Source organism: Tympanuchus pallidicinctus, unplaced genomic scaffold, assembly GCF_026119805.1.
Source record: "Tympanuchus pallidicinctus isolate F22 unplaced genomic scaffold, pur_lepc_1.0 scaffold20, whole genome shotgun sequence".
NCBI lineage: Eukaryota > Metazoa > Chordata > Aves > Galliformes > Phasianidae > Tympanuchus > Tympanuchus pallidicinctus.
The window spans coordinates 4,350,810-4,377,813 of NW_026294722.1; the positions used below are offsets into that span (position 1 = coordinate 4,350,810).

A 27,004-nucleotide genomic window follows, 5' to 3' on the forward strand; every position below is an offset into this window, starting at 1 on the left:
GGAGATCTCCACAACCTGGGGACTTCCATGGTTCAGGGACCTCCATGGCGTGGGTACCTCCATCATTCTACCACCATGAATGGCTTCCCAGTTTCCCATGCTGGGCAGCAGGAGGTTCCATGCAGGTGTGCCACGGTCACAGCATCTGTGGAGGCAGGAGGAAGAGCCAGTTTCCATCTAAAGCCATCGCATCCCAACCTGATGATGCCCTGTGTGTACAGCACGAGGCTGTTTACTCCTTCTTAAAGAAAAGAAGCATCTGAAGTCTTACGAAAGGCCAAGAATAAATTAATTAATTTAATTAAAGGAGCCTCGTTACAGTGCAGCAATTATTTACTGAAAGGGGGGATTTGCCAAGTACAATAAACCTGAAGCAATTTTATCCCATCTTCACTCGCTGGCGGATGCTGTAATTAACCACTCGTTATTTGCAGGGATGACAGCTCTGTTTGCTAGGAGCTGAGCAGGACTCAGAACATTTTCCCCGCTCCTTAATGGGGGGATTTTGCCTTTACAGTCCTGTTACATGAGCTCGGAGATACCAGCCCTATAATAAGGCTGAATGAGCAATAGTGCAGATGCTTAAAGCAGAGGTTGGTGGGTGTGGGTCTCCTGGCAGCATCCAGGAGCCACATGTCACTCCTTGGGGACTTCTCCTTCCCCACCACCTCCTCTGGGCTTGGAAGGTTTTACACTGGAGATCCACGTTGCAGTGGGATCAATAACACAGATGAGGCTCAGCTCCTACACAGAGCTTCTCATCTTCAGAGCCCTTTACCAGCATAAACTCATTAACAGAGAGGAATCTAATTCCTAGTCACATAGGTCCCTGGGATGCAGATCTTGTGGGCAATGGACCGGAACGTATTGTAATAAGAAATAGCTGCTGCCAATGGGCCAGGGGCTCTCCGTGTGTGTGAGAGCACAGCAAAGCAGACGGGGAAGGGAGAGGTGATGTGACCCCGGCTCTAGGTGGTAAGGGTTGGACTCAGCCCCACAGCTTTGTGCTGGGACCATCACTTCAAGGCGGACTCCAGCACAGCCCATTCTGCAGAACAGGAGAGGCTCAGGGATGGGCTCCAATATGGGCGTCCCCGGGGTGAGAAGCCCTGGCCCCATGCCCACAGCTGGGTGGGGACCCACAGCTCCTATTTCTGGTGTTCTCCATGGGAGGTGCCCCGGGTCCAGCCCACAGGAGGACGGAACACCCTGACCTGATCCCCCACGTCCCCAGGGTCCCATCTCTGGGATGTGCCGCACACACCCGCTCCCAGGGGATGGCTGTGCTGGGAACAGAAGTGCAGGGATGTCTCACACCTTTCTCCTTCCCCATCCCTCCTCCTCACACTCAGTACTGTCCCCATTCTTGTTCCTATCCTTGCTTCCATCCCTGTCTGCATTCCTGTCTCCATCCCCATTCTTGCCACTATCCCCATCCCACCCCATCCTATCCCATCCCCATCCCCATCCCAATCCCCACCCCATCCCCATCCCCATCCCCATCCCCATCCCCATCCCCATCCCCATCCCCATCCTATCCCATCCCCATCCCATCCCCATCCCATCCCATCCCACCCCATCCCACCCCATCCCATCCCATCCCACCCCATCCCACCCCATCCCACCCCATCCCCATCCCCATCCCCATCCCCATCCCCATCCCCATCCCCATCCCCATCCCCATCCCCATCCCCATCCCACCCCATCCCACCCCATCCCCATCCCCATCCCATCCCATCCCACCCCATCCCACCCCATCCCACCCCATCCCACCCCATCCCATCCCATCCCACCCCATCCCACCCCATCCCATCCCATCCCGTCCCATCCCCACCCCATCCCATCCCACCCCATCCCACCCCATCCCCATCCCATCCCATCCCATCCCATCCCACCCCACCCCACCCCATCCCATCCCACCCCATCCCACCCCATCCCATCCCATCCCATCCCACCCCATCCCACCCCATCCCATCCCATCCCACCCCATCCCACCCCATCCCATCCCATCCCGTCCCATCCCACCCCATCCCATCCCACCCCATCCCACCCCATCCCACCCCATCCCCATCCCATCCCATCCCATCCCACCCCACCCCATCCCATCCCACCCCATCCCACCCCATCCCATCCCATCCCATCCCATCCCATCCCATTCCATCCCACCCCATCCCACCCCATCCCACCCCATCCCACCCCATCCCACCCCATCCCACCCCATCCCATCCCATCCCATCCCATCCCATCCCATCCCATCCCATCCCATCCCATCCCATCCCACCCCATCCCCATCCCATCCCACCCCATCCCACCCCATCCCATCCCATCCCACCCCATCCCACCCCATCCCACCCCACCCCATCCCATCCCACCCCATCTCACCCCATCCCATCCCATCCCACCCCATCCCCATCCCCATCCCCATCCCCATCCCACCCCATCCCATCCCATCCCATCCCATCCCATCCCACCCCATCCCATCCCATCCCATCCCATCCCACCCCATCCCATCCCATCCCACCCCATCCCTATGCTGTCCCCACAAGTCAGCCCTGCCTCCAGCCCTGCTGCCCTCACTGAGCCCCCGCTGCAGCCAGGCCCCCGGAGGCTCCTCCATCTGCGGGGGCACGCAGGGATGCGGAGGCCGCGCTCATCCGGGGTTACCTTGGAAACAGCGCCTGAGCCACTCGTCCCTGTCACCACGCAGAGACCTGTGCTGCGGCCATGCGAGGCGCACTGAGCTCGGCACCGTGCCTGGGTGGGGACAGCAGATATGTCCCCTGTGTGCCAGCACTGCTGTGTTCCAAACCTGGGGATGGGGTGAGGCCGCTGGGGAGCATGTCCCACGTCCCTCTGTCCCCGTGTTCCTGTGTCTCCATGTCCCCACGTCTCCATGTCCCCACTGTTCCGTGCCAGTGTCGTGCAGCAGCTCTGGGGGCTGCGTCCTCCCCCGGGGACATCACTGAGGGGATGCATTCCTGAAGGACACGGGGACGCTGGCTGCCATAAATCACTGCCAGCACCTCCCGGCCCTGCGGATGTCCCCATGCCAGGACCCTCTCTGCATGCAGGGACGCCGGGTGTGAGGCTGTCACTCATGAGATGAGGGTTCGCTGCCAAGTGCTTCGCCTTGGAGAAAGCCAGCAAATATTTCTGGGGGGGCACAGGCAGTGGGGCTGGCAGTAGAGTTCAGGCAGAGGACAGGAGCGGGACAGAGAGCCAAGGAGCTTTGAACGGTGGCTACAGGCTTCAATTTAAAGATCGTGCCTTAAATAGAGGCTCTGCGGGCAGGCTGGGGCTGGGGGGGCACAGGGCTGGGGGGTGCAGGGACGGAGCGGGGCTGGAGAGCAGCTGGGAGGAAGGAAGAAGAGGCTAAAATAAGCAGGTGGGTGGGCAGGGAGGAAATCATCGCGGGGCCGATAACACAGGGACTGGGGAAGGGGGAAAATCTGTGACCCAACGTCCCCAGGAAATAGGAACAGCCCCCTCCCCCCCCCCCCCGACGGCACAGGGAGGTCACCGGGGGCGGCTGGGGTCAGTGGGGTGTGACACCAAGGGAGGGATGCGAGGCGCTGTGTCCTACGGGAGGGGGCAGGGGGTGGCAGAGGGACATCAGGGGGGTGGGCAGGGGGGCAGCGGGGGAGCACGGTGAGGTTGGGGTCGCTGAGAGCATCTTCTGGGAAGCAGCTGCAGCCATTTATGGAGCGGGCTGCTGTGATTCACACAGCGCTCGGCCTCTGAGCGGGGGTCATGGGCAAACCCAAGGAACGGCCCAGCGGGGAAGGCCGTGGGCTGGGGGGGTCCGTGAGCATCCCCATCTCCTCCTGTATAAAGTGGGGCCGGAGATGTTCATCCCCCCGGGTGGGGGTTGTGTGCTGGGTGGGTGTCCAGGCAGGGGGCAGGAAACGGCTGAGGGCTGGACAGCAGGACACAGGGCAGCACGGCTCTGCCCTGGGAGTTTCCATATTAACCACACTCTGTTTGCATCGAAGCATTTTCCCCTCTGCGGGGCCGCTGCAGCCGGGGGGTTATTTCCTGCCCTTTTCACTCTCCCCCCGCTGCCCGCCCCCCACCCAGCCCGTCTGCTTCCTCTCTTACGCCCCGGGGGCTTTCCATGCTGCCAGAAAATAAATCTCATGCTATTTATAACAGAGGGGAAAATGCGAAGGTCTCCTCCGGCCCTCTCCACGGTGGTGATAAGCGCAGCCGGGCACCCCCGGAGAGATGAAGGAGGGAGAGGAATTTGCAGGGAAGGATGTGGGAGGGCAGCGAGCCCCAGCCCTGCTTTCATGTCCCGGCCACGGAGCTGGGGCCGGGGGAAGGGAGCAGGGGTGCAGGGGGCTCCAGTCTCACCATATGTGAGCACAGCGGGGGCACGGAGGGTCTCCTGGGATCAGGGCTGGCAGCTGCTGGTTGTAACCCCCATAAGGGATTTAGGGACTGTGAGGGGGATCAGCTGGATAATGCCTGGCTGGGGCTGGATAATGCCCAGGGAGAGCCATCCCCTCTCCATGGCCGTGGCTCCACCCCATGTCCACATCCCGTGTCCCCAGCCCATGTCCCCCCAGAGCTGGCCCACAGTGCAGGTGAAGGCACACACCGTGGGCACCCACGCTCCATGCACACACTCTCAGGGATGCTCGGAGATACACCGAGTGCCAGTGTCCCCCCGCGGGGCTGGAAGGTGTCTGGGGCTGTTCCCATCCCATTCCCGTTATGGGATGGAAGCAAAATGCCTGCCCCACATTCTGAGCTTTAGGGAAGAAGCTGAGATTTCTCCTTTGCAATGGTCCTGTTGAAATGCCGTCACTGCTGCAGCTCCTGTCCCCTGCACCCTGCCCAGGACTGCTGCTGCAGGAGCAGGAGGAGGAGGAAGAGGAGGAGGTCTCCCTCCGAGCAGACCTTGTGCAGAGCGCAGCGCTGCCATGGCGAGCGGAAACGTGGGAAGAAAACACGGAGAGAAAGAAAAGCGGCTCCCAGGCCCCGAGGGGAGGGGAGCAGAGAGGAGAGAGCAGGAGGGGAAACGCCGGACCCTGCAGTCAGTGCTGTGCTGGGGACATGGCAGGGGGAGGAACAATGGCACATCGGGACACGGGGACATCGGGACACCGGATCCTGCCGTCGGTGCCACTTCCCTGCGGCACTGGAAGGAGCCGTGCAGCTCACCCGTAGGGGAGCAGTGGAAATGGGGACGAGTGCTGCTGCGAGGGCTTTTGGCACAGGATCCAGCAGCGCTCGCCCAAAGGACAAACTGGGCTCCAGATGTCACCCGTGTCCCACCGGGCCAGCATCCCTGCGGCTCTCTGTGCACCCTGTATCTCCATGTCCCCGTGTCCCCGTGTCCACGTGTCCCCACGTCCCTGTTTCCCCACGTCCCCTTGTCCCCGTGTCCCCGCATACCCCGAGTGCCGACTTCCTGCCTCCGGAGGCTGAGCCGCCACCTCCGCCGCTCCCCGGCCGTGGGAGCGATCCCAGCCACCGGTCCCAGGGAGCCAGGAGCGCGGCCCCACGGGGCACAGGGGTGCGGGGGGAGCACCACATCCCCTATGCATCCCAGCATAATGCGGTCAGGGCTTTGTCTGCGCCCCAGCCCCACTCCTAAGGTTTTTCCCAGCTCCCAGATGGGGACACAGACCCTTTTCCTTTGGATTTTATCCTGCACCACCCTCTCATGGTGGTACCAAGGACTCTAAAGCCAATTGTCCCCTCTGCCCGCGTCCCCTTGAGCGTTGCTGTTGGGAACACCGCTATTTTTAATCCCATGAAGCGATCCTGAAGGACAGAGGCTATTTTTGCTGCCTGGGGCTCATCCCTTCCTTCCAACCTCACCCGGCGCTCTGCAGGGTCAGGCCCCATGGGATCGGGGTCAGGGACCATCCAGCCACACGCTGTGGGGCTGGGGGCTGCTGGTGGGCAGGGCTGGCACTCTGCGCTCCCCACACCACGGCCAAACCCCATATCCCAGGCACGGGGCCATGGCCAAACCCCACAGCCATAACCAGTTCTGAATTGGGGCCGTGGCTCCTGTGGGTGGGTTTTCCAGGATGGAAGGATGGAGGTGGTGGAGGTGATGGGGCCGCCTTTCCCATGGGCGCTGTGGGGCCAGGAGGACATGGGAGCAGCGGGGCAGAGCGGGACACAGGTGTGGGGCACGGCCTGGAGGGAAGGGTGGGATGCGGGGGGCACATCTGGCAGTGGGGGGGCAGGAAGCCCGCTCTGCAACCTTGGGATCCCGGGGGGCCGAGTGCTGCCAGATGTTGTGCAGCTGTCTGCAGCACTTCCTCCCACCCCACACCCTCCAGGAAGGCCCCCCCTGGTCCCACACCACTCCCCTGCCCCCTTTCTTCTCCTGCCAAGCCACATTCTGGGGGTTGTGTTCTTCTGCTGGGGGCACACAGCTCACCCTGTGACTGGGCAGGGAGTGGGGAGCAGCTGGAGAGGCTCTGGGCACATTTTATCCCTCTTTCTTCTCTTGGAAAACCACATAGAACCCAAATGCATCCATTCTGCATTTTGCATCAATCCTGCATTCTGCGTTTTCCATCACCGCTCCCTCACCAATGGTGGGGTAACGTCACCAAACCCCTGGGTTCTCATCCCCACAACCCTGGGGGAGATGCCCAGGGCTGCCAGCTCGTACCACGACACAGATAGGATCTGAGGGATTAGAGCAGCTTAGGGAGCAGAGGGTTTGCAGGCAGCAGATGGTACCGGATGGGTCCCAGGGTGAGGTGAGAGGGATGGGACACAGCCCTGGGCAGAGCAGAGCAGGGGAAATCAGGCAGAAGAGGGGAGGAATGGATTTCCAGCCTATGTCCCGATGGGATGCTGCAGGGCTGGCCATGATGCCCTGCACTGTGAGGTCCTGAGCATGCGGTGCAACCATGGGAGTACATTCCACCCTTCAGGTGCCCACTGCCCCATGGCAGTGCATGGTGCCAATGGCGAGCAGAGCCCTGTGGGTGTACAAGGACTATGGAACAAGGGACCGTAGGAGTGGGGACTCCAGGGCTGACTCTGTAGAGCTGGAGAGGGGCAATCCCCACTGCAGTGTTGCCCCAAATGCTGTCAGGGGAATTCCCAGTGCTGGGGGTGGAGAGGAGTGGTGTGAAGTAGTTGAAAGTGTGACGTGGTGGGGAAAAGGGAGAAAACCCATAGTGGGGACATAGTGCTCAGGCAATCCCCATGCAGCCCCAGGGCTGTTTTGGGGCTGAGGGCAGCCACGTGAGCCATGATAAGGGGACAGAAATTAAGGCTCTGTTTCCCGGAGGAGGTGTGAAACGAGCCCCAGAAGAGAGAAGCTAAAACCTGTTTCTAGCCCGGTCCTGCACTCCTTCTATGGGATCAGGGAGAAGCTCAATATTCAGAAGCAAGGGGGATCCGATGGGACAGCCTGGCTGCCAGCTGGGGGTTCCCAACACAGCAGGGAAAATCGGGATCCAGCCGTGCCTGCATCCCCTCCCACTCCATCCCTTCCCCAGTGATGTTTCAGAAAGAGGAAGTGTCACCTCTGGCAGCCCCCTGCTGCAGCCCCAGGGTTATTTTGGGTGCTGAGAAAAGAGGAAGGCAGCACACGGGGATGGCAGGGCGAAGCCCCTCAGCATGCAAGGGGCAGGGGTTGGTTTGGGAAAGAGGAATGTCACCATCACTGCCAGCCCATGGCCCCAGTGCTGCCAAAGATGGGCTGAAGGACGCGGATCTCTCCCACCTGAAGCACTCTGGGGCTTTTTTAGATGCATGGTTAATGCACCCATGTAAATGCCAGCCTGGTATGGGGGATAGCAAGCAGCTTAGAGCCAACCAAGGAAGGACTGTGGCCAAAAAGGAGGCCAAGTGGGACAGATTGCCGGGGAGCTGCAGTGGGGACATGGGGACAGCATGGTAGCACCTGCTCTGCTCCTGGTGTGTGGGTGGATGGAAGAGTGGGAGAACACATGGATGGATGGGCAGACGGACACAGGGACAGATGGATGGGTGGGTGGGAGTACCAGTCGTTGGATTAACGGATGGATGGAAGGATGGATGGATGGGGACGTGGCTATGGGGAGAGCAGGGGGGGGCAAGAGCTTCACTGCAACATCAGGGTGGCCTCCTGCAGAGCAGTGAGCTCCAGCAGTGCCTGGGAAACAGGAGCAAAATGTGACGGGGGCCCATCAGCCCGTGCAGACTCGTTCCCTGCAGGGCTAATAGCCACCAGCTTAACAAGCGCGAGCCAGGACTGCTCCACTGGGCCCTTTCCAGCTGCAGGGAGGAGCGACAGCTACAGCTTTGCAGTGGGCAGTGAAATCTAGGTCAGGGCTTTCTCTAAAAGGGGCACAGAGCCCAGCTTGTGTCAGCTTCCAAGTGAAGCAGCAGAGCTGCAGCGCCTGCCTGAGCACGGAACAGCCGGGAAATGTCCGTGCCCTCCTGGGGTGTCCAGGATTGGGGCAAACAGGAATGGCGAGAGCCTTGGGATGCAGTTCCCTTTGCAGGGCTGGCCACAGCTTCTGGCTTTGCTGGGAAACAGCCGTGTTTTGTGACTCGGGAGCTGTGGGCAACGTGCTGCAGGGGACGTGTCCTTGCTGTGACACAGAGAGCTGCCCAGGCGCAGGGCTGATGCTGCTTGCCCCCCAAACACGACATCCCTGCAGCCATCACAGCCATCCACATCCCTCCCCACTGCCTCTGTGTGGGAGCCAAAGCAGCTCAGAGGGGGCATCAGTGATGGGAACTGACTCCAGGCTGACATTTCAAAAGAAAACCCCCAAGAGAGTGAAAGTCCCAGCAGCAAAAGGAGAACTGGGGGCAGCAGGGAGGGCATAAGCTGTGCCTGAAACCTCAGGAAAGCTCTGCTGGCAGCTTGGAGATGACAGCAGCCAGAGTCAGCCTCAGCCCCTGTTACAGGGAATCCAGCATGCTGCCTGCTGCCCCAAATTCCTGCCCTGCCCCACATCCTGGCCCCCACAGTCGCTTTGAACAGCAGCGGTGATCCTGGAACAAGGAGTTTTTTCCCCTCTCCAAATGCAGGGTTGCTCTCTGTTTCCCCACTCTAATACACATGCAGGGCTTGGGATGGAGACTCGAATTGGCACTGGAATACGTTTAATTAAAATCCAGCGCTTGAAGGTACAGCAAAATTAGCAGTGGGAGCAGCGGGCGCTGGGAGGGCAATGCGGTGCTTCCCGTGGAGGCACACCCTGATGCTGGCAGCAGCAGGACTGGAGCTGAATTGGGTTTTTGTTCCTGGCAGAGCTGTTGCAGCTCTCCCTGTGAGCCAGGCCCTGCGCCTCCTGCTGCCTCTGCTCCGGATTTCCATGTGGGTTCAACACTTGGATTTCCACAGAGCCCAGCTTTGAAACCAGAGTAGTGCCAGACTCTGTATAACCCCCCTACATAAAAACAGCAATAAAGGAGTGAGCTCTCGTGGTGCTTCCCTGTTCTTTGCAGCAAAAGGAAGCAGTCAGGGTGGCCGGGTGCTTTGTGATGTGGGTCTAGGATGACCTGCTCAGCCCTCACTGGGTGTTTCCAGCAGCTCTCACCAATGCTAATTGCAAACCCTTTGCTCGGATGCAGCATGTGCTGTTGGAAACAGCTCTGAAAAATTAATGCACATTTCCCCATTTATATTCGCTTCCCTTTTCACGCTCATCTTGGGCAATGAAAATAGACCAGGTAGAAACAGCTCTGGAGATGAAAGTAGCTGGTGACACAATTAGAGCTAAGTGGGGTTTTTATTGGGGTAAGCTGCAGGATTTCTATCAGTGGAGCTACCCAGGGCTTCTCCAGCACATGGCTGAGGGCTTCCCCAAAGCAGGCCAGAACCCCCACTGACGCAGCTGGGGGGTTTTGGTTCCAAGCCTACCAGCAGCCCCACAGACAGCGAAAGCAGAAGGCAAAGAGCTGCGGGCTGCAAGGAGCGCTGGCCGTGTGCTGTCCCTGCTATCGCTTCCCAGTTTCAGTGCTGCTCACAGCAGGTGGGCGCCTCCCTGCAAGAAATCCCCGCGTTGGGAACGGGAGGCATCCAGAGCTGTGGTCCCTGGGTTCATTTGGCTCACAGGGGGCCGAGAGGCACTGCAGCTCCTCCAGGGGAGCGGAGGGGCAGCGCTGAGCTCTGCTTTCTGTGTCAACGGCAGGGCCTGAGGGAACGGCGTGGAGCTGCGCCAGGGGAGGCTGTACCGAGCGGAGCGGGGCTCTGGGTGCTGCACCAGGCCAAAGGCCCGCCATGCCAAGGCCGTGCCGCTGCTGCCCCCTTCCCTCCAGCCGCCCGCACAGCACCGCCGCTCCGAGCCCTCCGCCCCTGTGACGCCACTTCGTCCCCTTCTCGTTGACGTCACCCGCCGCCGTTTCCGCCGGCGGAAGGCGGAGGCCGAGGAAAGGCGGGGAGGGAGGAACGTGGCGCCGTTGCCGTAGCGACGCAGCGGGTGACGTCATCTCTCACCGCATCTCCCGGAAGCGGGCGGCGCGGGGTGATTGCGTCACAGGGCAATGCTGGCGGCGGCTGAACGGGGCCGGGGCGCCGCCATGGAGAGCGCGGGTCAGGGTAGGGGCGGCCGCGCTTCGGGGCGGGGATGCGCGGGGGGGGCGGCGGTGATCGAGGAGCCGCTGGTGGAACGGGCCGGGCCTCGGGGAGCTCCGCTACGGGCAGGCTGTGCGGGCTGCCGGGCGGGCGCTCGGAGGCGGCTCTTCCCCTCCGTCGGGCCGGCGCCGTGCGATAGCCGCTCTGCTCGGTCTGCGGAGCGCGGCGCTTCTGTTCTGTGCGGGCTCGGGGAATTCGGCTGAGGGTTTCTGTTCCTTTTTTTGTCTGCGAGCGCAGGGCCCTGTGCTTCACCTTTCCCCTCCAGGTTTGCATATCGTGCTTCGCTTGCTGGCTGCTCACTATGTGTGCCCTGTGCTTCTCGTCTATGACAGATATCAACCTTAACTCTCCCAACAAAGGTCTGCTGTCGGATGCCATGATGGACGTTCCTGTGGACGGCGCGGCCGCGGCGAGGACGGCAGCGCCCGAGGGGCTGAGTGCTGCTGAGGAGGAGGAGCTGAGGGCTGAGATCGCCAAGGTAAAACCTGAGCCTGGGATCCTGCCCTGCTGGGAGGAAAAATGAGGGTTTGGTGGATGCATTTTTGGGTTCTTATCACAGAAATGGCCAGGATCATGAATCTCCACCCCCCTGCCACGTGCAGGCCCACCAACCTCCACGTTTAATACCAGACCAGGCTGCCCAGGGTCCCATCCAGTCTGGCCTTGAAAGCCTTCAGGGATGGGGCATTCACAGCTTCTCTGAGCAGCTGTTCCAGCACCTCACCACTCTCATAGTAAAGAAGGAACTTGCAGTGGTGTTACCTGCAGATCTCTGCGTTCTTTGCTAAATGCACAGAGCTGGCAGGTATTTCAGGCCGCCTGCTCGTGCACAGAACTGCTTAATGTGGAGCCCTAAAGAAATAAGTGGCTTAATTTAGGCTTTTAGTTCTGGTCTAAGCAGGAAAACAGCACTTTAGGTGAGCGGTATGCAAACAACTCCTTTTTCCTTAGGAAGCTGAAACAATGGGGTACTTAAGGTGCTTTCTTCTTCAGCCTTTTTTGTTAAATATTTATCACATTTTATGGGCGGCTGTTTTGGATTCCTTTATGCTTTTCTAAAGCTGAGAGCTTGTAATGTAAGACCTCAAATTTTAGGCACCCTCTGGGTTTTAAAGTTCAGTTTATAATTTGTAGGTGTAGTATAGCTGAAGGTAGTTTTGGTTGTTCTTTCTTACACTTGATAATCTCATGCTGGTTCTCTGCTTTGCATGTTTTAGCAAGGGAGGTTTTCACTGTTCTGAATGGCCGTGCAGGCCTTGGTAAACTTTAATTAATTAAGAAGTAGGAATGAATTCTCTCTGCTCTGAAACCGCTGCAGAGTATTCTGAAAATCTGGTAAGAAAGATCTCTGAGGAAAAGCTCTTTGTTCTCATGACATCAGAGGAAAATGATCATAAGATTGAAACCTCAGCTAAATGAGTATTTGGTAACTTATTTTTTTTAGATGGTATCTACTGTTGAAATTACAGTGCAGGGAATGAGTTCTTTTAGTGCCATTGAAACACCAGTGCAATGGCTTCTTATATGTTTTTCTAGCTGAAATCTGAGCCACTGTTCCAACACCACTGATGTGTAGTTGAATTGCTGCGTGCACCTCAAGTTCCTACCAGTTCTTTACATTCGTGTTAATGGGATTGTGCTAGTTTTCAGGAGGGCAGAAAGTTGGCTTAATTCCCAGAATCTTAGCAAAGCGTGGTATTGAGATGTGCTTCTGTCTCTTTCCAAGGTTGAAGAAGAAATTGGTACTCTCAGACAAGTTCTGGCTGCTAAAGAGAGGCACTGTGGAGAGCTGAAGAGGAAGCTGGGTTTGACTCCCTTGGATGGGTTGAAGCAAAACCTGTCTAAGAGCTGGCATGACGTGCAGGTCTCCAACGCGTAAGTGTTGCTTGTGATGTGTTTCACGTGGAGAAGTGACTGTAGCAGTTATTTCCCTGCAGCTTGTTCCAGAGCTTTTCCAACTGGCTGGAGGGTTTTGCTGTGATAGGTACATAAAGTAAAAGATGGTTTTAAAAAGCAGTGAACTGAATGGATCTCGTGTCAGCTGAAAGGATTTTCAGTGGTCTGAATGCTTTGTTGCTGGATGCTCTCTTGCACGATGTGAAAGGCTTGCTCACTATTCAACAGCTCAGTTTGTCTTCCCATTTCCCTGAGAGGCAGACTGCTGCTGCCTCGTTCTGAGCTCGAGCTCAAAGAGAAGTGCAAAAAATGCCAGAGCTCACTCAGTAATGCATGGTGCTAGTTGGGAATGTTAGCTGTATGTTAGTTCAAAAACTGTTTCCTGGGCTGTGTACCTTGAATTAAAAAGCCTGCACTTCCTAGGAAAAAAAAGTCTGTAGCATTAGTCTGCTATGAATGCGATATGCAGGGGCATCTGTGCCTAAGCAGGGTTTGAAATTAAGACCATTTCTAAACAAAGTGTGTGATTGCTGCACTGTCTGACAGTGCCAAAAGAGAGTCGGGGTAAATCTGAGCACAGCTGCCTGATGTAAAGGGTCCTTGGGTACCCAGAGGGATATAATTCAGTCTAAAAAGCCACGTGCAACTGAAGTGGAATTTGGAGTTACTGCCATCACGTCGGCAGGGCAGGTCTTCAGCTGTTCATTTCACTGCTCATTCTTTTCCTCATCTTCCCTCCTATCCCCCGTTCAATTTCTGTTACTACTTTGTAACTGAAATGTGTCGTTGTCTTCTAGGAATGAATATTTCAAGTTATATTCATTAACACTTTCTGTTTCTAGTTATGTGAGAACATCTGAGAAACTTGGAGAGTGGAATGACAAAGTGACACAGTCTGACTTGTGAGTTCCTTCGGGCTGCTCAGTAACACCTTCGTGCTCCTTGCTGCATTCCCCATTTGTGCTGCTCCTTGTTCTCACAGGCATCAGGGGTTGATTGGGAGCTGGAGGCGCAGCAGAGCTCTGTTCTTAGCAGCATGCCTGACATCCAGCTATAAGCACTCCTCAGTTGCAGAGGAGATGTGTAAAAGTTACTGCTATCATCTTTCTTATAGTCTTGCCATTGCTGAAGAAAAATTCCAATCAGTTACCAAACCACAATTGATTAAAAAATAATGAAAGAAATCAACCACAGTCTCACTTTAACTGATCACTGTTAGACTGATCTGTTGTAATTAGGTATCTTACCAGTGAACTTCTGTCTTTACTGTGAAATTATTTCTTTTCTCATCAGATGTGGTAGGTTTCAGTTTGAATATTACCTCTCTGTTTGGCCACAGTGGAAATAGGATGCCTGAAGGCCATAGCTGAAAACAGGGGCTTTGCAAATGTAAACGTGTACAGGAGGCTTTGAAAGCTGCCATGCTGTGACTCTGATTGGTGCATGTGAACATTTCTGAATGCTGTCCAACACTAGAAAGCAATTCATTTTAGTCTTTGCAATATATACAAGCAGGTGCTAAATGTTGCTGCCTGCTTTTGTCTCTAGATGTATTCTTTAGTCATGTTAGACCTCTCTTGGTTAGTCACAAATCACTTTGATTCTTACACAACTGAACATAAAGGAGACCTTGACTGTTTGCTGTGCTGGGGATTCTCCCCATTCTGCATTTTGTGCTTAAGAAAGTGATTATTTAGCTGAGAGAATGTGAGTTAGAAGCTTCCTGTCAGCAGTTCTGATCTGACTAGGCATAGTTATTTTCCAGGGCCGACAGGAACTGCCTGCAATGTACCTCCTCTGAGCACTTTTACATGTGGCAGCAGGTGCTTTCATAGCACTTTTTCTGTGCGTTCAGTGTTAATTCTCACAATCCCAAAGATACTTTGTTATAACGTGATTTCTAAAGATGAGAGAATGAAGTGCATTGTAACAGTTTGTCCAGTTCATACTCTACAGGTAAAATGCAGCTTTGGAGATGGCAGTCAGATTTCTTGGCACTGTGCTCAATTCTCTGTTGCTTGCTTTTAACTGTTGGTGTTTGGTTGCCCATGCTGTATTTATGAAGGGAGCAGAAGGCTTGAAGTCTTTCAGTTCCCAACGCCTTCAAAACTGCAGACTTTCCTTGTGCACAGTGTTTGGAGGTGTTTGGATAAGAAAGAAACCAGAGCTGGGGTGTCTTCCTGCCTCTCAAACAACAGCTCCTTTTCTTCTGTCTGTAACAGAGAAGGGGGAAGGCTGTTATCAGAGAAATGAAACCTGCAGTGCTGTCAGTGTAAAGAGGCACTAATGTGGGAAGTCAGCAAGACAGCGGTCAGAAGAAGCATCAGTCGTGAATCTTGGCACTGTACCTGTATCTAACCTCCATTGTGTTTGTAGATATCTTTCAGCCAGCAGCACTCTGGAGGACTGGAATGAAAAATTAACTCAATCAGAAGCGTGAGTGTCTTAACCTTCAGCATTAACAAATGCCTTCGTGACAGTCTGCTACCACTGATGCTCTGTGCCCCTGCTCGCAGTCCTGTCCTTTCACTACATCCATTTAAGCATTTCTTTCTTCCAGCTTTCACTTTTTTTACCCTAATAAAAGTCTATTCTGAGACAGGGAGCGCTTTTTTTTTTTTTTCAGGTCAGTCTTTGAATGGTTTCACTGTGGTTCAGGTGATGCTCTTCAAACAGCTGCCTGCTCTTGGAGAACTGGCTGAAGCCACTGGGTACCTGAGCTGCATGCCAGGTTTTGTGACTTCAACTGATGAGCTGTGCAATAGTCTGCCTGATCTCGTCCCCCCTCAGCACGCTCTGTGGGGAGCAAGAGCTCTTCTTTTGCCTGTGGTACCTGATGAGAACAAATGAAGCTTTAGTGTCCAAGGCAGCTGCTCTGACATTTTAAGGCTCCAAAGCGATGTGAACAGCTTAAACCTCACAGCTGTTGTACTGAGTTCATTGGCTGCAAAAGTCTCTTAGCTATGTTTTTATTAAGTGTCTGGAATTAAATTCTCATCTGGGCTGAATTACAGAAGCGTGTTGCAGAAGTTGGCCTTCATCCTTCTCATTGCACCTCATTGTATGTAGGGGAAATCCTTTACACTAGTGCGGTGGAAGCAGGTAGGTTGTGCTGTTGCTTTCTGAGCTGATTGAACCACGGTAAGGTGGGTCTTAGGTAAGCAGGATATTCCCATTCGCTGGGGTAGGTATGAAATTCAGTCCTTTGAGGCTGGTCTCTTGCTTTCAGTGCTTGTGAATAGAGGGTTTTCTTCATTAGATGGGTGAGAGTAGGTGACAGTTGTTTTGTTTTTTACACTACTTATGCATGCAGGTTCCATTTTCAAAGTTCTGTAAATGTTTTCTAGATTAAGAAAATGTAAATAGTCACTATTTTACTTGCTAAATAGAGTGACTTGTGTTTATGCTCACCAACAGTGTGACTGGCTGCAGTGGTGTTTAATCAGAGTTCCTCTCTGGGTGTGCCTGCTGGAATAGAAAGCTTCTCATTATATCTGTTTCCTTGCACTCAATAAGCACCAGGAGTGTGTGGCGGAAGCGAGCTTCTGGAGTGTGCTCAGGGCCTGAATAGTTGTGGCATGCCAGCTTTCCTGCTTGCTTTGGCACGAGGCAGCATTGCAATTCATGCTAACAAGGTGGATGCCAATTAAATGGGAGAGACCAGTGGGCTTGAAATGTAAAATTCCAACAGTGTTTCAGAAACTGAACGGTTTCCTTTCCCTAAAGTTTGGTAAATGCTAGGAGCCAAGTTCAAGACAACCAAAGAAGAGGTTTTCAGTTGTGTGGTTTGGGTTTGTTGTGTAAATGAATCCTCTTTCCTGTTGTTTTGGAGCTTCTCTAATAGCTTACAAGCATCCTGACTGACCCCGGACCTTAATGTGCTTTTGTGCTCTGCTGGATTTCCTGGTGGCTGCTGCTCTGGCCTTGGAGCTTGACTTGCCCTCTGTGTGCAGTAGGGCAAGGACAGACAGTCAGCTCTGTCTGTAGCTTTGGTTTTGTGCTAAACTGGATGCAAGGTGACTGAATTGGTACAGACAGCGACTGTTGGATAAAAGCAAGCGAGAGGAGGCTGGTATTGGGATAAAGGAGGATTTGAGGATTTGTGTCTGGCTCTTCTCTGGCAGGAGAGGGATGCAGTGAAATGTGTGAGTACTGCAGAATGCATACCTCAGGGCAGAGACCTTTCCTGCAGCTTCTCCTGCAGCCAGCTGCCTGTTGGTATAGAGAGGTGTTTACAAAGCTCATACTGAACTGCTCCCAGGTTTGGGTTATTCCAGTGTGCTTGAGGGAAGGAAGTGAATGAGTTCATACAGATGCTGTACTAGCTGTGTCACTTGCAGGAGGGTAGTTGTGACTTCTGGGTCAGAGCTGAGCGCTGTTCAGTTGCACTGGAGGCTTTGTAGCCTGGTCCCTGCTGCTTACAGACACGATCCCACACGTCTGCCTGATGGATGGCAGCTCTGGGTTCAGGAGCTTCTCATCTGCTGTGCTTTCCTGGCTCTGCCTCGTATGTTGCAGTGGTGGAGGTGTGTCTGTGTGTAGGAGATGTGGATGCAGGACTGGATTGAACTGATGTCTGCTATCTTCATTTTTCTTTCCAAGCATTTGTTTCAGCCAGGTGGGTTCCCTGATCTAAACCACCATGTCAGCTCACGGTTGTGTTGGCATCGTGCAGGAGCACGTTCAGGGGGAAGGAGCAACACCTGAGTGCTAAATCTTGGATTGTCTTAAGAATACTGCTGTCAAGTGTGGAGAAAGTAGTTGGAAAATCTCTCATCTGCTGAAGCTCAGCATAATAGCTAAGAGTTTCCAGTGTGTGCGAGGTGTGATGGTGTCCTCTGTAAACTCTTCCTCTCATCACTGCTCTGGTCTCAGTGCTAATCTGGGAGAATTGGGCGCCAAGCAGTGCAGTAAGCATGGCTGTTTTAGTGGGCACAGCATGTTTTAGTGAGCACATGGTCTTCCATGTCTCCTGTCAGCTGTGAGTGACAGGGCTTAGGGAGCCAGACTGCAGAAGGAGGGCTGACGTGCTCCTCTTCTGAAGAAGCTTTTACCCCAGGATTCATGCCCAGCTATTGCAAGAGGGACTGCATTCCTGATTCAGAAATAGGTGGCTGTGGTCTTGAACAAAACCAAAAAGCAAAAGAAACAGATGTAGTTGGCACTGCTGGAATCTAGTTCAAGATGCTGCCTACCACTGTTTTGTTTGGAGCAAATGGGAAGTAGATACAGCTGTCATCATGGGGCTTCGAGCCTTGGGAGCTCAGAGGTGGGAACAGTAGGCTGCTGAGGTGAGTCCAGGAGCTGAACCTGGTGATCCTGTGGCTCCTTTCCAACTTGGGAAATTCTGTTCTGTTTATAAATGTCCTTCTGCTAAACGCAGTTGGGCAAAAAAGTCATCTCAAGCTGATGTGCTTGGATAAAGAAAACTGGGCTTACATTTTTGGACTTGTTTTCAAGACTGGGTCTTGTAAGAATGCCCTAAATGTGGATGTTAATCACCAGCTGTGGAATAGCTTAGAGTGTATCAGTTAAAGAAAATGACTTGAAGAACCTTTGTTCCTAAAGCACGTCTCATTTATGGAAACAAAGGTTCTCAAGTGTCTGACTGCAGCACTTGCAGAAACTCAAATGTAATCAGCTGATAAATGCGAGCTGTCAGACTTGTTTACTGTGGTTAATGGTAACTGATAGGAAACTTCTCTGCCAATTTAATTCTGAACTGTGGTGATAGGAGTTATGCTGATCCTTGCATTTCCTTTTCTGTACAGTGATCTTAGTCTTGCCTCTATCCTCCATACCCTGACACCACAACCTATTGCTTCTTCAGGGCATATTATGGGATTGATTCCTACACTTAATTTTCTCAGTGTCCAAAATAACAGAGCAAATAGGTTACGATGCTGTAGTATTAAGGTTGCCACGTGAAAAATTGGCTTTTTCTTTTTGCAACTCTGTCAAATTCAAGACAGTGTGATCAAGATGGTAACACAACAGAAGTTACGTATGGACAGGTTAATCCTGCACTTGTTGCTTTCTTAAAACTTCAAGACTGCTATATGTAAGACTGGAGGGGGCTCTTTCAGTGAAGTTAGTGCAGCTCACTAACCTAGCTTCTTTCCTTTAACGTGGGCTCCTTTTTAAAACTGGGGGATGCTTCTCACTTTCAGAGCCTAACCCTGTCAGTTCAGCTTACTGGTTGTTTTTTTTCTTTACTTAGTTATAAGAAGACTCAAGAAACCCTTTCCCAAGCAGGACAGAAGACTTCAGCAGCCCTTTCCAACGTAGGTTCTGTTATCAGCAGGAAACTTGGGGACATGAGGTAAGGTTTCTGTTTTGTGCTCTGGTGCTTTGATCTGGGTTTCAAACAGCAATGAAGCTTTAAACAATAACAAGGCTTTTTTCCATTTTTCTGCTTAGTTGGCAGCACTCTGCTGTTGATGGACCACCTTCTTATGTGTGGCCCCGTACATCGTTGTTCAGAACAGATTAAACACTTATTTTTTACCCCTCAACCAGTCTTTAACCCATTTCAAGGCACTTAACAGCGTGGCTCCGCTTAGCAGAACCAGCAGAACATTCTTAGCTCCCTTCCCTCTTTTACTGCCATAGTTTCACTGCAGCTTTTTCACCATACATAAGAAACTAGTATTAAAGGTTGCGTTTTCTATTCATTACTGTATGGTGGAGGTGTATTTTCTCACTGTTGTGGCTTAAGATTAGAACAGGATTATTATTCTGTGCTTTAAAGTGAACAAAGTCTGGATGCTGCTTATCATGCAGTTCCAAACCCTACGTGTCAGCTTTCTAGGAAGGAGAGCAGCATGCCTTCTGAGCATGGTTATGTCGTGTAGTTTGGAAGCCATGAGCTGATGCAGAAGATATGATAATATTAAGGACTTCTCCTGGTTGGTGGTTCTTTAGATGCCTTTAGATGGCAGCTGAAGTAGTTGCGTATTTAAAACTCTCTTGGCTGGAAAGTTAAGAGCTGATTCCCTCAGTTGCTGGCTGGGGTTCTGGTTCTGGGAGTTAAAAAGCTGAAGGTTAGAACTGATGATTTACCTGGTCTGGAGAAATGTAAGCTGAAGATTGTTTCTCCATTAATGGTGGCGTTGTGCACATTTTTGCACGTGGAATATCTTGCTGATGCTTTTCTTGGAACTGAGAGTTAATTCTGAACCTGCAATCTACCTAAATGACTAAAGAAGAATTCTTAGAGCTTGAATTTAATACGATGTTCCAGATCTTGGACTGAATTGGTAGCTGTTGTTCTTTGTAGGGAATTTCCTATTCCACTGTGGCTGGGATTACCCAAGTGGTAAGAACTTGTTGGCCTCTGATCACACAGTGCTGGTTTGTTCTAGATCTCTCCCCACTGACTCATTTACTGTGTTCCTGGAGGGTAATGTTGGTGAACGTTTTCAGCATCTCACTTGTCTGAATTTGGCAGAGGACTGGCTGACTTCCTACTCCTTCCAGTACTCAAGGTTTAATTTTTCTGTCCTGGAAGTTGCCTTCTTTATGGGAAGAAGATATTTATGTGTAATCACTTGTGACATCAGCAGCCAGACGCTGGTGCAAGATGTTACGGTGTGGTAACAGCTCTTCCTGAGCTGGTAATGGTGAAGTAAACTTCTAAATTCTGCAGTCTGGTCAGGCTGTTGTGGCAAAGGGAAGAGAACTGTACCCTCTGGATCAAATGGGGAGCTCCCAGCCAGCATCACCACCAGAAGATGTGCGGGATCAATCTCGTCAGCATGGCCTCTCTTCACTGGCAGAACAAGTTCACCATGAGGGCCAGCTGATGGAGGGAGGGATGCACAGCTGAGCGAGGAGTGGAGCTTAGCCCTGGTGGTGGAGGTGGGCTGACAGCCACCGTGCTGTTGCTGTGTGCTGGCCCAGCTGACTGCTCACACGTCAGGCCATTGCAGCCACGGCGTTGCTCAGCATTAGTCACCGATTTCAAAGCATGTAATTCCTTTCTATAGGTAATACTTGGGGTGATGTATGAGGAAACAGAGGCAGCTTCTTGAGGATATCTCTGCCAAATTTACTTCAGGAGGATGTGCTTTGTATATATGGCCCTGTGGGGAACGCAGTAATGATAATTATTTTTTTTAAGAAGACTTTTAGTTTTTCTGTGCTTACATAAATGAAATTCTCTCTGCTGTATTCAAGCCTCGATATCTCTAATTCTGAACAAAGTTTAGCTCTGAGTGTAAGCTTCTGCAGGAACTGGCTCGTTTTCTACCCCAGGTGAAACTTTACATGGTTTTGATATGCAATCAGAGCTTCCAGAGTGAAGTCTGTCATACTGCTGTGATCACTTCTCTGATAGCTGGGGGATGGTCTTTGTGTTCCAAGAATCTCCGTTCCAGGCCTCATAGCCAACACTACAGCCTCAGTTACTGTACTTGCTTTTTCCCGTTCCACGAAGGTTTATTTTCCAGCACTGGAAGTGTTGAGATAACAGAGGGGATTTCCTTGTTTAGTCAGCCTTCACCGGTTGATAAATACAAGGAAGGTGTGATAAATGGGCAATCTCCTTAGATATGCACAGGGCGTAGTCCTAATTCCATTAGAAATGTGTGCACTGAAATGGTGTGAAGTACAGCAACGTGGCCCTGGGTTAAACCTTCAGTTCCTGCATTCTGGTCACAATGCTTCTAAATGTTAAGGCTGTTATAATTGCAAGGAGAGATCGTGAGGTGAATGCAGTAACCATGCACTAAATGTACTTATTAGTGCTGTTGCTCTGTTAGATTGCCACAAGTAACAAAAACAGCTTAGTTAGTGGGTGGGATTTTTGGAAGTCCTGGCCAATTCAGCTCCTTCTGTTGTCTCCACTTACAGTTGAAAAGTAAACTGGCTTTTAGGCGTTCCTGCATTTTACTGACCCCAGTAAACTGCAAATTGAAGGTGTTTTCTTTTTGCCAGATAAAAGCTTTGTGCTTTTGTCTCCCAGTGCATTTTGTGGTGCCTGAGTTCGCTACTGTCTGTAATACTACAAGCACGTTTATTGTAAGGTGGAGCTCCCACACTCCTGAATTCACAGAAGTTTTAAATCCTTATGATTGGAGGAAAAAGGGTCACTGCCAAGAAGTCTCCAGGCCCACCAGTGCTTGTGGTATTGCACGCAGAGCAGCATGCTGCATGGACGTGTGATCTGTGTTCTTCTCCTTTAACAGAGAGCAAGGAGGAAGTTAATTTATTTCTCACGCACAGACAGCGTCTCAAGGGGTCTGTGTTGCCAAAGGGCCAACTTGGATACGGGGGAAATGAAATCCCAAAGCCTAATGTCATTGCTCAGACTGGAAGGAAAAGCCCTTGTGCTCCTTGCCAAGCACTTCACATTCAACTTGCTGTGACTGCTTCCAGCTGCAGAGACAAAAATGATATTGAAGTGGAATAAAATGCTGCTTCTAGAAGGAGGAGCCTCTTCAAAACATCCTGGAAATCTTAGTAGTGGCAGTAGGAAAGCTTACTCTAACTTCAGACTGAGACAGTGCTGCATTGCAAAATCAGATGTGGAAACTGGTAACGTGATGGCAAATGATTCACTTTAAGAATGGGTGTTGAGTATGCGTGATAACTTTTATCCAGATATTCTTATCTTTATTACGTTGAGATCTGTTTGTTCTCTGAGCTGTAACTCAGGTCTGCAGGCTTGGCAAGGTAACACACAGGCGCCGTTATGGGAGGTCTCAGCCAGAAAGCCTGGCCCTGCTGTCCTTGTGCCACAGCCCAGAGGGGAAGGAAATGTTTTTATCAACTCAGCTGGTGCTTGGTAAAAACCTTAGCTTAGGAAAACAGGCTCTAAGAAAAAAATCAAGTAAAAGCAATGGGGGGGTAAGCGTAGTCTGGGGTGAGTTAATGAAAAGCAATTGGTTTTTTCACTTGCTTCTCTAGTTTGTTTTGAGAGGCTTCCTCTGCAGGAGGAGTCTTTTACTGTGCCGTGATCCCGCGACTGCGTCCCTGCTCAGCTGCCTTGCATTTAGCATTCAGGTCTGCACAATGCCTGACTGTTGCTTCCCTTTTCTCTTTTTGCTGTCAATGGCTTCTCTCAGGGCTCACCCCTTCTCGCATTCCTTTAGGTAAGATATCTCCAAGGTTGCTCTCGAGCAGATGTTTCTGTGCCAAGTCCTTGCAGGCGTTAAAGGGGAAGCTGATGATTTGAGCCTCGCCTACACTTTTGACATGGATTGAGAAACCTAGCTCAATCCAGTGCCTGGCAATTGGCTTTTATATCATGGTTGCAGTTTGCAGTTCTTGCCATATGGTACAGCTGCAGCTAGAAGGCTCCTCTTAACTCCTGAGCAGCTTCTAACACCTTGCTGTTCGATAGCACCTAACTCAGCGTACCTTTTGGCAGCACTTACTGCGTGCTTTTCCTGTCTTTGTCAGCATTGTATTGGAACAGCTGGCTGGCAGAAACCATCAGTAGTGAAAACCCACTCATTTGAGTGGCTCCGTACAGACAGACCAGTTGTGCACCTTTTTGTCCCACAGTTGTCCCTGCTTTCAATTTCTGCTGTTGAGCATTGGCACCTGAGCTCGCATGTCTTGGGCATAGCTGGAAAGCCCTTTTCCAAATGTCTCATTGTCAAGAAGGGGAGAAGAGGGATTTTAGCTCCGTGCTCATCCTTGGCAGCCTGTGTATGGGCAGGATTAAGGGCGTGCTGCTCGTGCGTGGCTTCTGTTTAAAACTGTCATTTAACCTTTTCCTCCTTATTCTGAATGCTTCCGAGCAGCAGTTACTCCATTCGCCACTCGATAAGTATGCCAGCAATGAGGTAATGTCACACACAGCCGTGGTTCCTCAGTGGGGTTGGTGGGAGACTGTGGGTGCCTTTGTTGTTCTGGTTTGTGTGAGTGCTTCCCTGCTCATAGGATGGGGTAACTGTGCCCCGAGCTTTGAGTAATTTGGGGGTTTTGTTTTTACTCCATCTCTCTTTATGGTTGGTAGCACCTGCATTGTTTTTGGACTAAGTGTGGTGTGTTGCAACTGTACCGAAGTCGAATTGAAATTTGCAGCTTTCAGAGGTTCCAGGAAGGGGAGGGAGGGATTACAACCTTTTTCTTGCCATTTACAGCACAGCTAATACTGAATCCTAGCTTAAGTCTCCTGTCTCCACCTCGGGAGCTACGTGCCCTTCTCAGAGTGCCTTTGTGGTACATTAGATGGTGATCCTTTAAGAGAAGCAGTCACCAGAGCTGGGCAAGGCCCACAGAAGCCCCCTCTCTGTTAATCCTCATTCCTGCTCAGCGGATGTTATTTTGTGGCAGAAATGTAAAGTGCTGATTTGGATCCAAATGCCTGAGATGAGGCTTGTTGTCACCCAGCTCATGGTGCTTATGCATTCTATCCTGGGGAGAAGGCTCTGCATGACTGTCCAGCAGAGCGCTCTGCTCAGCCCTCCCCTGGGAACATTCACCAACGAAGCCACCTCTCAGTGCCAAACAACTGACCTGGCTTTCTTTGCTGATTAATTTATCACACTGGGATTTCTATAAGGGTTTCTGATGTTATGACCACACCTGTGTAACAGAACTGCCCGTAGGCTCAGGCACGTGGCCCTTCCCCTTCCTGCCAGCAGGATGCAAGGTGGGAAAATGAAGCCTTTTTTGAAACCTTTGTCAGCTTTTCATTTCCATTATTTAAGAAAGCATGCTTTTAGTTGAAGGACTCAGGACTAGTTTCTTCTCTACGTGTCATGCATTGATTCCCTAGACTGCTAGGACGTTTTCCCCTCAATTTTTTAGCTTATGAATAGATTGCACATGGCAGAAATGTTTTCCTTCACAGTTTGTACGTGGGGTTTTTTGACTGGTGTGCGTGAGACATTTGTGCCAAGGGCTAACGTGGTGAGGAGCTGTGAGTGTGGTGGGTGTTCTGGCATTGCATGGGAACGGGCAGGGAGCCCAGGCACACTGGTTTGGTTTACTTAAGAGCTAATTTGTTTTGATTTTTTTTTTTAATTGTTTTCCTATTTCTTCAAGGAATTCTGCAACCTTCAAGTCATTTGAAGATAGAGTTGGGACCATAAAGGTAACTATCTGCTTTGCCTTGTACAGTGTGAAGCCTTAAGCAGAAATTTTGATTTCCATAGTGTTCTGTAAACTGCTGTTGAGGCAAATGGCTTCTCAGATGCGGAGTCTTTGCTGTACGGTAGGTGACCTTGACGAGGGAGATTGGCTTGGTAATCTCAGTACTGGTTTCTTGTTATCCTAACTAGCTTCTCTCCTTTCAGTCCAGAGTGGTGGGCAGCAGGGAAAACAGCACTGATGGCCTCCAGTCCCCCTCAGCTGGAGACAAGCCCCCCCAGGACAACGCTCCTTTCTAGACCTGCAGTGTGGCTTTGCACAGCTGTGCACGACCCCAAGAGCAAGCCTCCTCCCTCCCAAATCTTCACAACAGCGACAACATTCAAATCCATGAAGGGGCTGAGAGCCAGTCTGGAGAGATCCATAACTCATTCATAGACACTGCTGCTGGATCTAAGTGAAATAAAGAGAATGCAAAGTTTTGTACACAGATAATATTTTACACTAAAGTTTGTAGATGAATTGTATCACTGTGCTATCCTTTTGGGAGAGCACTGAAGATGGAGTTTCCCTAAAGTAGCTCAGAAATGCCACTGGTGTAGAAAAAAGCGTTTTTCCACTTCTGTTGTCTCTTGGAACAGTTAAATTGCCATGTGCAGTGTGAGGAGGGCAGTTAGAGGAGAAACCAAGAGGAGGGGCATCTTAGCTTCAGCTTCTGGCTGTGTTCTCTGTTCAGGGCTTGCCATGCAGTTACTCCCTGATCTCCCAGGCTTCTCCTATTACTGCTTCCTCTGGTTCTCATTGGAGCAGTCTGTTAAATGGGGCAAACGCTTGTTTTTCTGGGCTTCCAAGAGGGAAACTTCACTTAGCAGCTGCCTCGATATTACACTAATGCTCTAGCTTTAACAAAACTTAAGATCTTTATTTTTAAATGCAATGAACTTTAAAGAAATAAAGCTTAACAACAGCAAAAAAAGCTTTGGCATCGTATTGGGGAAATGCTCCCTTGGACTCTGAAACTGAATTGCAAGCCTTACATCACCTTATGCTTTACTTGTTTATGTTTGGTTTTTTTTCTATAGAGAAGACTATAAGGATTATAAAGCTGGATATTGAGCACTGGAGTTTTGCATCATTCAGTAGTAGCAGCATGCTTGTGAGCCAGTTTTTGTGTAAACGTTCAGTGGTGCACTCTATTGCCCTGTGTATAAAACTTGCTTCTCCCTTCTCAGCTTTTGTTCTTGGAGGAAAAGAAGTCTGAAGGCTGCTAGCAGCAGGGCCAGGTTTAAAAAGGACAAAGCTGTTGCTAGCAGTACTATGCTATACTGGAAGGACTCTGCTCTCTGTGGGCCTCTCCGTCTGGTGCATCTGCCTGTGACTGTGTGGGTTTTTCAGCTGAAAGCCCCAGCTGCAACCTTGGTTTACAAAACCAGCAGAAAGTCACAGAGCTCACTGGTTCCCCGAGCAGATGGTTTGCTCTTTTGATGCCCAGCTTCATAGCTTGGGAGCTGATTAGTTGTGAGTTGTCTTACAGAGGCCTGAGCTTATTCTAGGCAATGCACCTCCGTATAGAGTGAGCAATTCCGTGCCTTAGAGGCCAAGTGGGACTTATTCAGGTCTTTAGGCTTGCCTATGTACATATCTGGTAGCTTTAGTGGTTTATCACCCCGAAGGGACTGGGCTGCCTGGCTCTTCCTTAGAGAAGCAAGTTTTGACACTTTTCTGCTGATTAATCCCCACGTTCCCCACCCCTGCTCCCCTCCTGATGGGGACCCTGAGTGTGAGTAGCAGCGGATGTGCTGGCAGTAGGAGTGGAGTGTCCCAGCCTGCCCTGTTTGACCAAGGCTGGCCTCTGTGCGAGGAGCGGTGAGACGGGCGCTGCTGGAGATTGGGTCTGGAACTGTTTCTCTGCACAGATCAATTCTGAGGAATCTTGTCAATAAAGCATTCCTTTGGGAGAAAACGGGGTGAGTTGTTTTATTTCTTGTAATGCTACTGGTCTGTTTTTAGGTGTGCACTGTGAACTTGGCAGGGAAGTCCTGGCCTCCTGCGGAGATGAGGCACGGAGCATCCCTCTGCCTTGCCTGCATCTCATGGAGCAATGCATTAAGAAGTGTTTATGCTGATTTTCAAGTGGCAGGCCCACATTTGCACCAGGTGATGTCACATTGCTCCCTTTTCTACCCGTGCCTCGGGCTTCCCGAGTAGTGAGCAGCAGGAGCTGGGGGAATGTAAGGTGGAGAAGCAGCAACTGCGGTGCTGGCTCACGTGCTGGAGACCGCAGGGAATCAATCAGCAGGTTGGAAGGTCCGGCAGTTCTTTCTGATTGAAACGGTCCCCGTGGAGGCGAAGTGACGGCTGTGTGAGTTGGGCTGGGAGCCGCTCTTAGGCTTAGAAGGGCAGCAGAGGGAGCCCCGCTGCCCCCGTGGCTCATGCACGGTGTAGGACAGCGTTTGAGAAAGCTCGTTGCGCGTCTCTCAGGCCACTTGAGGCATCAGAAGGAAACCG

At 51.8% G+C, this 27,004-nt stretch overlaps 1 protein-coding gene across 9 annotated transcripts; it reads left to right on the forward strand.

Annotated features, from left to right (window-relative positions):
• Window positions 1-10,386: 10,386 nt before the first annotated feature.
• Window positions 10,387-26,459, forward strand: TPD52L2 (TPD52 like 2). Of its 9 annotated transcripts, none has more exons than XM_052683610.1 (10): window positions 10,387-10,519; window positions 10,888-11,033; window positions 12,282-12,430; window positions 13,294-13,353; window positions 14,828-14,887; window positions 18,672-18,773; window positions 22,519-22,545; window positions 23,203-23,244; window positions 24,452-24,500; window positions 24,703-26,459. In XM_052683610.1, exons 1-10 carry the CDS (start codon window positions 10,465-10,467, stop codon window positions 24,793-24,795), a joined length of 783 nt encoding a protein of 260 aa, XP_052539570.1. In that variant the 5' UTR covers window positions 10,387-10,464; the 3' UTR covers window positions 24,796-26,459. The 9 variants fall into 9 exon arrangements, with proteins under 9 accessions (XP_052539570.1, XP_052539571.1, XP_052539573.1 ...); XM_052683612.1 differs by having other exon boundaries at window positions 10,407-10,519; window positions 10,915-11,033; XM_052683617.1 differs by lacking the exon at window positions 10,387-10,519 and adding an exon at window positions 10,606-10,820 and having other exon boundaries at window positions 10,915-11,033.
• The last annotated feature ends 545 nt before the right edge of the window (window positions 26,460-27,004 follow it).

Bases quoted from the DNA above. Each gene is read 5' to 3' on its own strand.
- TPD52L2 (XM_052683610.1), top strand. From the start codon at position 10,465: ATGCTGGCGGCGGCTGAACGGGGCCGGGGCGCCGCCATGGAGAGCGCG. The intron at 14,888-18,671 runs GTGAGTGTCTTA...TTCTTTACTTAG, and splicing joins AAATTAACTCAATCAGAAGC to TTATAAGAAGACTCAAGAAA. The intron at 23,245-24,451 runs GTAATGTCACAC...TATTTCTTCAAG, and splicing joins ATAAGTATGCCAGCAATGAG to GAATTCTGCAACCTTCAAGT.